The sequence below is a fragment of the Mytilus edulis genome, chromosome 1 (assembly GCF_963676685.1).
Source record: "Mytilus edulis chromosome 1, xbMytEdul2.2, whole genome shotgun sequence".
In the NCBI taxonomy this organism is placed as follows: Eukaryota; Metazoa; Mollusca; class Bivalvia; order Mytilida; family Mytilidae; genus Mytilus; species Mytilus edulis.
In genome coordinates, this window is record NC_092344.1 from 110989004 (window position 1) to 110999447 (window position 10444).

The window sequence follows — 10444 nt, forward strand, 5'->3', positions numbered from 1 at the left end:
ATTTCATCCTTCAATGTTTGTCTTTTTGGACGATAAAGTGAAGTTACAAGCTACTACATACATTAAATTGGGAATGAAACCATTCAGCAGCAGTAAGAAGAAAGTATTTTTCAGACTGAAAGGAAACATTTGCCGTGTAAACTGCCGGTTCCGAGTCCGAATAAAAGAGGAGGGAAGTAATTCTTCTTCTAATTGGCGCAATCGTATGTTTTATTTTTGGCGGAAATGATACCATGTTATGTTAAAACAGGTGGCGCAAACGTAGCATTGGAGAAAAAAAGTTGTGGCGCAAAAGGACGCATTTTTGGCGCAAACGAATCTCTCCCAAATATAAGACGTGTCCTGAATCAATCCAATGAACCATGCAGAGGCTTAATTGATCCGTATTGGTACATATGAATGTCTGATTAATTGATTTTTTTTATAGATTTAAATGATTATAATCACATGTCTAGTCTATTATTATTTGATACACCCGGTGTTTCGGTTTAGGCTTTTGGCCAAGACATTCCTCATCAGGTACCCCTAACCCGTATTTTTTAAGTCTAGTTTTAATGATTGTATACATTAGATACTGAATACTATTACTGGGGCACGACACCATTTTCAAAGTATGGTTTACAGTATTAGCTTTGTTTTATTCAATGAATTATCTGAGTTTTGATGATGTAAGCATGTCCTTTCAAGCTATTTTGCTTCTAGTAGGCTATAATGGGTGGTCTCTGAAAAAGCTGTTTAGCAGTTTCGTCTTTTTAAATAATGTGCCAGTGCTTTCTTATGGTTTTGCCTAGTTGTTAGGCAAAATCTAGGAAAATCTAGGAATACGCCAGGTGTCGTGCCCCAGTAATATTATTCAGCATCAAATGTATACAATCATTAAAACTAGACTTGAAAAATACGGATCAATTAAGCCTCTGCATGGTTCATTGGATTGGTTCAGGACATGTCTTATATTTAAAAGTGTTTAAAAATAACGGTTGAAGTCGCGTTTATAAGATATCTTATAAAGTATATAAGATATCTCATATAATTTTCTTTATAAGATATCTTATAAACTATATAAGATATCTCATAAAGTATATCATTGAGGATATCCGCGTCTGGCGTATATATACAATTTAGTCCTGGTATCTATGATGAGTTTATTTAATAAAGTTTATAAGATATCTTATAAATATTTTTTATATAAGATATCTTATAAAGTATATAAGATATCTTATAAACTATATGAGATATCTTATAAAGTTTATTAGATATCTTGAAGTTAGAATAAATAGTAAAACGGCTTGCCATATAAATATTCAGTTTGTATGCCTAATGCACTTCAAAATATAATTATACAATCTGATACTTAAACAAGTTTATTATAAACCAATAAATTAGTAAAAACAATGAAGATAGAAATAATTCATGTTAAAAAATATAATATAATATAAACATGGTACAGTAAAGGTTTTGAAATGACACTGCATCCAACCATTTTCATTTTTGTGCTTTGGAACTTAAAGTTTAACCACTTATTTATATAATATTTGAGACAATTCATTAGCTGATGTATTTTTGTCCATGTTACTCACAAGGTTTATTATATCACACCTAGTTTTACTTTTCAAAATTTTTGTATTTTTAAGGAATTTCTTTTGAACGTCTGTATCGGTTAGAGGATAACGCCAGTGTCCATATGGTGTTGAACACGAGCTCTCAACCAATGCTCCATCTTTTAGTTGTACGATTACTTTGACATACATGTCCGCAAAAGAAGGAGTATTGTCCTCAGGGGTTTCAATTGCCGTTTTTTTCAGTAGGTTGAATACAGACTGTCGTTCTCTGTATTGTTGTCTGAACGTTTCAGGTGTGATAGTCCCATCCAACAGCGCCGAACAGACAGTAAATTGGAATGAATGTCTGCTTTCATGTTCACTTTTTGGAATCTGTCGGTTTATATACTTAGATTTTGGTGCTATAATTTTGATGCCTTGGATGTCATTGAAAGAAAAGTTACCCATTTTATTTTTTATTTGATCCCTCGCACTTAGTGCAGCATCGATTCCCCAATGCATGCCTAAATGACACGGATATTGTTTGATTGCGATATCTTGATCATGCAGTAAAACATTGTCAGCAGTATCCAAAATATTGATGAGTCTTTCAGGGTCATAATCTTCATAAAAAGCTCCAAAACCTGAATCTATGTCAAGAATTTGGCTATTTCCTTCAATTCCCTTTTCTGCAAGAAGGGCCGCTTCCAGACCAAATCGAGCAGACTTTCCAGAATGTAGTGGTTTTGTCATTGTTCCAGCATTGGCCATAGGTGCTCCGGCAAATGATGCAGCTATGGCCATAGCGTGTCTGCACTTCCATGTACCTAAACCCAATAATCTTGCTGAAGCAGCAGCACTCCCCATTACACCAACTATTGCAGGAGGATGTAACCTGTAAAATAGTGGTTTATATATTTAGTGTGCGTGTTTAATCTATATTTTAGTCTTTTTAAAGAGCACTAATACATGTTTATGAACATATTTTGCAGACGAAACGTCAATTCATTAAGCCTGGTATTTATAGACATGATAACATTTTTTTTTTCAAATTGAAGAATGATTTCAAAAAAAACAAATCGATATCATATTTCACAGGAAAAGGAAATATACACTTTTCAAATCAAAGTACTTGTTGGATTATATGGTATTATATTGAATAATACCACTCACAGATTTGAAGAAAATCTGCAACATTGTGCATATGTAACACAACCTGTAAAAATTGATAAACAATTGTCAACTAAAAGTGTTTTGCTTTTTGTTTTTTTTATCTAGTTGTTTTCATGATAACTTTTTTTTTTTATTACCTTAAAAATTACAGCTGTTGTAGTATTTGTTAATCTATTTATTTACGTTTATTTAGTTCTTCAATTTTGTGCCCAGAAAATGTACTACCTGTTAGGAATATTCCGAGCATTAGCTGAACATCTTAGTAAAGCTCCTTGGACTTGAATACCAATGTTAAACGCCACCAAAACATCCTGAAGAGTAGGCTGGAGAGATTCAGGTAGCGAGTCAGCCAAGGCCAATATAGATGGTAAAACTGGACCACTTGGATGTGTTGCTGGGTGCCATGTATCGTCAAAGTCCATAGTATGAGTACTACATCCATTTAAATATGCAGCCATAGGTGGTGACATTTTTAAATGTTCTGTTCCCCAAACTAAAGCTTTTGCATGTTTGCTAACGCCATGTGTTTCCATGGCAAATTCTCTGAGTGTGTCAGCAATGTCAGTTTGTGAACCAATAAGACCAACACCAATTGTATCAAGAATCATGCGTTTACTTCTATGTATCACCTTATCTGATAAATCATCATACGAAAATTCAGCCACATGGTCAGACAAAAGGGTTGTAAGGTCCTGCAGTGGATATGCTACAATAAGATATCTATGTCAGTATCAATGCTTTCTGTGACTTGGCTGAATGATCAAAATAGTTTTATTAAAATCTTGAACGGAAACAATAAAAGACTGCTACACATTAAAAAAAAGAAAAAAAAGGAAAATTATATATTTTTTTTACTACAGAAAACGATATAAAACAGAACAAAACGGAACTGAAATGAAATTTACTTCCCATAAACTTTCGTTAATTTTTTTTCAATTTTGTCTGACCTGAATATCTCTGGACACCATTTAAAGCTGTTGTCGACTGGTTCCTCCTGAGTGCATGTAATACAGTACTATTCCCACAACCAAGTACTCTTGTTATCTGTCTTGCAGTAGAATACTAAAATTTGAATAAAAACATCTTCTTTTCATTTTCTCACTTTTGAGATTGAAATAAATTAGTTTATTTTAAGTACAGATACTTACTTAAGCAGTGGAACAGGAGAGTTTTCGAGTCTAAACTTAATGGAAGAGGATAAAGCGAAATATGTGGGGGTTTTCGAGAACAAAAATTAATACGATGTACCTCCCGCTAAATCTCTTAAACTCAATATACTCTTTGCAGGCAACATTTTATCGGTTTTACTTTTTTGTTTTGTTATGTTTCTTTTTATCTTTTTTGTTGTTGAAATCAACCAAAAAAAATTCTAACCTCAACTTTTCCTAGACAAACACACACTTTCGTTTCGTGCACAAAAATATGACTCTGAACCATTACCATGAAACAAACGGTTAGAAACAAAATAATAAAAATCACGTTTCTAAAGTATAAAATTTCTTAAGTTCGTAAACAACTAATGATCACTAGTCGACATTTACCTTCATCATCAACATCATCAACATCATCAACATAAGAAGTCATATACAAAACATTCATGGTTATTCTTTCTGTTTATATACCAGCTGATAGATAAATCCAATCGGAAAGAAGGACTTTCCATTTACGATGTCATCCTCTTGGAAATTGTCACGTGTTGACAACTTTCCTATACATGACTATTGTTTTCCCGTAAATGTACTATATTTGTGGATTTTAATTTTTGTAAATCAAAAGTTATATAGAAATCATAGTTTAATAATTAATTGAACATTAAAAGAAAACCACACAGCTTATGATATATACATACATATATTATATATATATATATGTAAGGAAGGAAATACCTTCTTAACTGATCACTCACATGTAGAAGGTTTAACCGTCGGTTTATCATAGTTATATCGCTGGTCAATAAAAGTGCTTTATTTTTCAAGTGATCTTTACAACGAAACAAAACCACATGTTCTTCTTAAAATTAAAGTAAAATTGTAACCTATTCTTATGCCACATCTCTGATGTCTTGTATACCGATGGTCCGAATAGTTGAAATTTGGATATTTTACATACGGGTCCATATTGTAACAACAGTCCTCAGTAAGACATACCACCCTTGCCGGGAACACTATTTTGACTACGATCCGACCAGTCTTTGCTAGTACTCTAAAATGTTATGTGCAAAGAGGAGAAGCAGCAAATACCAATTTTCAAGACTTCGGTTTGACCCTTCCTGGGTTTGAACGAGACCTATCGCACTCATGGCGAACACGCTACCACTACTGCACCGCCGGTTCTTTCAGCGAAAAAGTAAGTTTATTTATTAAGCTCATTGCTTTTGGTAAAACATTTGCAAAGATGTATGTGCATCTATGCTAAAGAAAGTCAGTAATACTCAGAAAATCAAAGAGATAATTTTTAAATGATATACATACTTTTTTTTATCATTATACACTCGCACAAAAGTTAAGTACCACCAATTTAATATTTGAAATATTTCTTTCAAACCAAGAATTGTAAAAAAACAACTGTCGGACCTAAAGTTTGTATACAAAAGTTAACTGTTACAGATATAGGACAATTTTGATTGTTGAATACGTGTTTTTGAAACATGTCTTTCGTGTGTAGCTGATATGTGACAATACGAGGACTGTAGTAATCGATGTATTATTTGTAATTTGAGTCAATTGCTCTAAACCATGGTAAGCCCACCAGACATAAATTCCATAAAACACATACACCGACTTTTTCGAGCAAAAAGAAAAATCACAGCTAGTATGTATAGATGTACACCACTAACTGCATCGAGGAATGTATTAAATACAGGAATGGCAGAGATTCCCCTCAGTATAAACTCCGATGGAGTGATAAGACGATTAAAAGAAAAGATGAATATATCAAAATTTCTTATTCCGAAACAACTTTGCTATAGCAAAGAGTACACTTGGCAAGTGTAGCGAAGATGATTCCGAAAGGGTATTTCACTGAGGTCCTTTATAATTTACAATGTGTAGGTATCAAACATTTACTTTAAAAAAAGATATATAGGTAAAAATGGTTTCTGTTAAATCATGGAAGTACTATGTAAAATACTTCCATGGTTAAATGTAATAGCAACTTTCATATAGTCGGGACGATAGCTTGACATATTTCGAAGACACCTATCTGTTGTTGAATGTTGCTATCATTTGGTTATTTATTTTTTTGTTATTAAGTTGCTTTTTTATTGAACTATACCCCACTTTTCTTTTTCTGAATTTACTCTTATTTTTGTTGAGGTTCTGAGTTAAACTTTGGTGTTTCTGTGTACTTGTATTTATAGTTTTTCTCCATTCAGAAAATACTGAGAGCGTGTGTTATATAAAATGAAATAACGTCCGAAAGAAATAAGATATTCCGTTTTTTTCTTCTTTTACCGGCACTGTTAAAAGGAAACTGTTTAAGGGGTCTGTAAGTGGGTTGTTGCAAGGGAAAATTAAGCTACAACATGCATGCCTTTTGGTGGCAGTTCAAACTTTTCGCTCCGCATCCTGGTCGACATATTTTGCAAGTCATTATGAAAAGAAGATGTGGCATCTATTTATATATATACGACTACTAGGCCACTTTGTGAATTAGTCTGCATCTTAACTTAGTCTAATAATCATAATCATGAGTGTACTTCATCAATGAGCAAAACTCAAACCATATATAAAAGACCCCGATATGTCAAAGTTGTAAATTAATTAAAAAAAGAAGACAAGTTTCCTTGAGGTGCAAAACAATAAACGAAAAACAAATATGATACAAAGCAACCACTGGTTTACATACTACTAACTAAGGACACACACATACAGAATAAAGCGGGGTTATATGACCAAACTCATGCAGAAGGTACCCATCTAAATCCCATTTAATTAATAAATTCAAAAACGCTTATACCTCTATATTTATGACATTTTTTTGTTAAATAATCAAGAATTCTCTAAATATATACTGCCTAAATTTACCCGAAGGAACTAAATAAATAAAAATATGCTTGTAACAGCAATAACTTTCATGCTCTACCAGATTAAGATATATCATTTTTAATCGAGAAACTTTACAGAAAAATCTATGACAAGAGGGACTTTTCTTATTGTTAATTTTCCTCTTTTTTTTTAAGGTGATGTTTCTTTGGTATCTTCTGTAACGTGTAACCAGGCGTTTATATCTCAAACGTCCGTTCCAGTAAATACTTTGACCCAAGCTGTCCACAAACAATACGGTAATACTAAAAACTACAACTATCTATATATTATGCACAATGAACTAAAATATACACACGGACTCTTTACCGATATAAAGTAACAACGGACAATTATATATATACAAATATAATACAATAAAACAGCCTGTCCTCAAGATGGGACGATGTGTCACTAAAAGACAGTATGGCTGGTACAGTCTGTCTGTCTGTAACAGACACTGTGTGCTGGTACAGCCTGTCGTCCGAATGGGACAGTCTGTCACTTCCAGACAGTGCGGGCTGGTACAAGTTGTCCTCCGAGTGGGACAGTCTGCGTTGTCAATCCTATCAACTTGTACGTTTACTTTGTACCCAGTACAAAGTGTCCTCTAAATATTAAAGCTTTTCCAGCACTTAATATTACCGACGTACATTCTGTTGACTTATGACGGCTCATCGTCAGCCAACCGACAGCCTCGAGTGCCGTTTCTCACTCTCTTATATACCCGTGGTCTTTACCACTATTTACTTGACAGGAGTGTTCTCTAAATGTTAACCCTTACGGAGCATAGAGAGTCCCTTACGATCACCCCTATAACTTTCGACCCGGCCACTAATTTTCCCGCCAAACGTCTAAAGCTGCCTATCTCTTTCTATATAGCGTAAACCATGCATTTCTACACTAAGATTCTACTCAACTGTAACCTTAACGACCAATAAATATTACACTTCTTACGATGTATATCTAACTCGATTCGTTCGCTATATGTCTGTAAAAAATAAGCGTGTATCACTGGTAGTCAGAAAATTTCGTGACCTCAAAATAATTCAAACGGAATAGCATATATTCTTATTTTTTTACGGTGATGTTGTTTACCGAGCCCGGAAATTTAGATACGATCGGGGTAAACTTATCAATCCTTTAAATAAATTTATTTTTAAAACGTTATTTATTCACCACTGTATTTACATTTTTTAACATGTTTTTTGTTTGTTTGTATAAGTATAAGTGTGCTATCGAAGTTCATTGAAACAATATCAAATAAAGTGATTAAAAAGTAAAGTGGTGATTTAGGGTTAAAAAACAAGTATGGAACGTTTACATATTTTTTTATTGTACTCGGCAAATGAATTTCTCTACCCTAAAAAATACACTGCGAATATTGTTGCCTTTTTAAAATGATTTGGTTAATGTGCTCCAATGACTGCATTTCTATTACTTAATCATTGAAGAGGACCTGTGCAATGTTAATTCAGGTAAAATGGCTTTGGAGCAGTAAACGAAGACGGTATACAGACTGTTGCTTTATCTGGATTTGTTTAATTTTCAAATGTAATAAATATATTGTAGTCCCATTTTCAATTTCAGCAAACAAAGCCATATTGATGTTATTAATCTTTGTGGAACCAACATATAAACCAGCATTAAATATCTGTGACCATAATTCCTCATCAGATTCTCTAGAGGAAAGGCATTAAAATCGATTGACTAATCTATAAGCAAGGATTTTCCTATAACACTACAAACACAGATTTCTCCATACACATTCCAAGAAATATTATTTCTACGTAGACATAACTGTCATTATAATTAATAATTGGTTAGGAAATCCAGCTTATTCCAGCAATCGATCTCCAAGGTTGTGACATCAATAACATTATTGGTCAGCTGACAGTCATGGCACTACAGTGAATGAGGAGGGCTATTTTAATGAGGTATGTTTTCTTTTTTATACCAATTTATATTTTCATGGTGTTATTCGTAATGCCATATTTTGTTTATTATCTATCAAAAATTAAAGCTGGTTTACAATTTCAAAATAAGCATATCTTCTTCAATCTTAAAGATGTTTACTGCTAATTGATACATGTGTATTGACTATACAAATGTGCTTCGCGTTTCTTTCCAAACAAATTAATCACAACCTGATGTTCGATTTAGTTTAGCTGCTGAATTTATTTTGTAATTCGTCATGTTTCCTTTATTGCGAAAATAAATCATAGTTACAAAATGAATAGTGATTGAAAAGTAGTCGATATTGTGATGTCAAATCGTAGGCGTTTGGTTTTGTCAACTTTGGGTGTTAATGTAGCCTTTCTGTGTTATTCAGATGACGTAGTAAATGCCGACCAAGCCGGATGGTGAGTCGTTCTTACGACTAATGCCATGAGTGAAAGTACAGAATCGAAAAACTTCACTGACGATGGATTAGCTGAGGAAGAGCACGAAATTCTATCAAAAACATCAACTGTTCTTGAAGAAGCCGATCCTGAAAAAAAGAAAAAGAAAAGTGGATGCCCAGTTTATTTTGGAGTGAAGTCATATTTACACGAATTCTACGATCCCAATTCTTCTGTTAAAGATCCGAGTATATACGAGGAAGATGACGACTTTGCTCTGCTATTAAATCCGAGATCAAGAAGACGGCGATGTCCTCCAATCTGGCTGAAAGTATGTATCTGGAGCGGTGCCAACTTGCTATTGTTTGGCATTGTCGGTATCCTTGTAGGGTATACAGTTCCAAGAAAATCTATGGTAACAAAACTAAGTGAGGACCAAAATTTAGGATATATTGATCACAGTGCTGTATCATTTAATACTACTCTTGATTTATGTAAGCTGGTTGGTTTGATTCTTTTTTGTTCTGGTGGAATTATATTCGCTATGTCGCTTCTATTTCCTAGCTTTTTGACCAGTTATTGCGACGATGACGTCTCTGAAGATTCTATAAGAATACCCATTGCTGATGAAAAAACACCATTGAGCCCGATCGAAATGTCGATCCCCTCAACTTCCAAAGTTAAAAGTGTTCAGCCAAACAGAGTAGCATTTAAAGATGATTTTCCGACAAAAGATGTGCGTTTTATGGATTAATGGACTGAACATTCACACAAGTAATTAAGTAGTGTAATATACGACCACAAAATAAATGTGCATTCAAATTGTTTTCTTTTTTGTCATTCATACAAGTATACATAAATAGTGCAAACGATTTTAAAATATGTTAAAACTAATTTCACAGTCACAAAACATTTACAAAAACGATCTATCATTTGTTCGGTATTCTTTTATCCCAAGTTCGTATTTAGTCTCTTTTTCTTTGTTTTGTGTAAGCTTGAAGTTCAAACTCAAACCGTAATATCATAGCTAACTTAGTTACTTAATCCTTTTCATGCTCTTGAACATTAGGTGATATAAATATATATATATTATATATTTTTTTTACAGAAACAAACAGTATTGAAAGTGTTAAAAGCATCAGTGAAGTGACTTTACATAAAAAATGTTCAATACCATTATACCAGAAAAAATGGTAAAAATCGGTTTATGCATTTTATTTTTTCTCTAAGAGTATTAAAAAATATACTCGAGTGACTGGTAGTTCCGTTCAACTCCATAGGTATTAAACATTGACATTATTTTTGGGTTCAAATGTTCTTAGTGCATGGGTACATTCAACAAATAATAAATGCAATTTTAAAAATGCTT

General features: G+C 33.2%; 2 protein-coding genes across 3 annotated transcripts; one reads left to right on the top strand and one right to left on the bottom strand.

Annotated features, from left to right (window-relative positions):
- Positions 1-1345: 1345 nt before the first annotated feature.
- On the bottom strand, positions 1346-4547 carry LOC139518154 (cis-aconitate decarboxylase-like). Its single transcript, XM_071309850.1, has 4 exons — positions 4253-4547; positions 3659-3773; positions 2937-3417; positions 1346-2433 (listed from the first exon to the last, which is right to left on the bottom strand). The coding sequence occupies exons 1-4, from the start codon at positions 4283-4285 to the stop codon at positions 1518-1520; spliced, it is 1545 nt and encodes a 514-aa protein (XP_071165951.1). The 5' UTR covers positions 4286-4547; the 3' UTR covers positions 1346-1517.
- A 60-nt stretch (positions 4548-4607) lies between these two features.
- LOC139518165 (neurensin-1-like) lies at positions 4608-9900 on the top strand. 2 transcript variants are annotated; one of them, XR_011663300.1, is made up of 4 exons: positions 4608-5057; positions 6892-6993; positions 8324-8670; positions 9066-9900. XR_011663300.1 is itself a non-coding variant. In XM_071309860.1 (2 exons), the coding sequence occupies exon 2, from the start codon at positions 9122-9124 to the stop codon at positions 9827-9829; it is 708 nt and encodes a 235-aa protein (XP_071165961.1). In that variant the 5' UTR covers positions 8535-8670; positions 9066-9121; the 3' UTR covers positions 9830-9900. The 2 variants fall into 2 exon arrangements, 1 of the variants encoding a protein (XP_071165961.1); XM_071309860.1 differs by lacking the exons at positions 4608-5057; positions 6892-6993 and having other exon boundaries at positions 8535-8670.
- Positions 9901-10444: the final 544 nt, after the last annotated feature.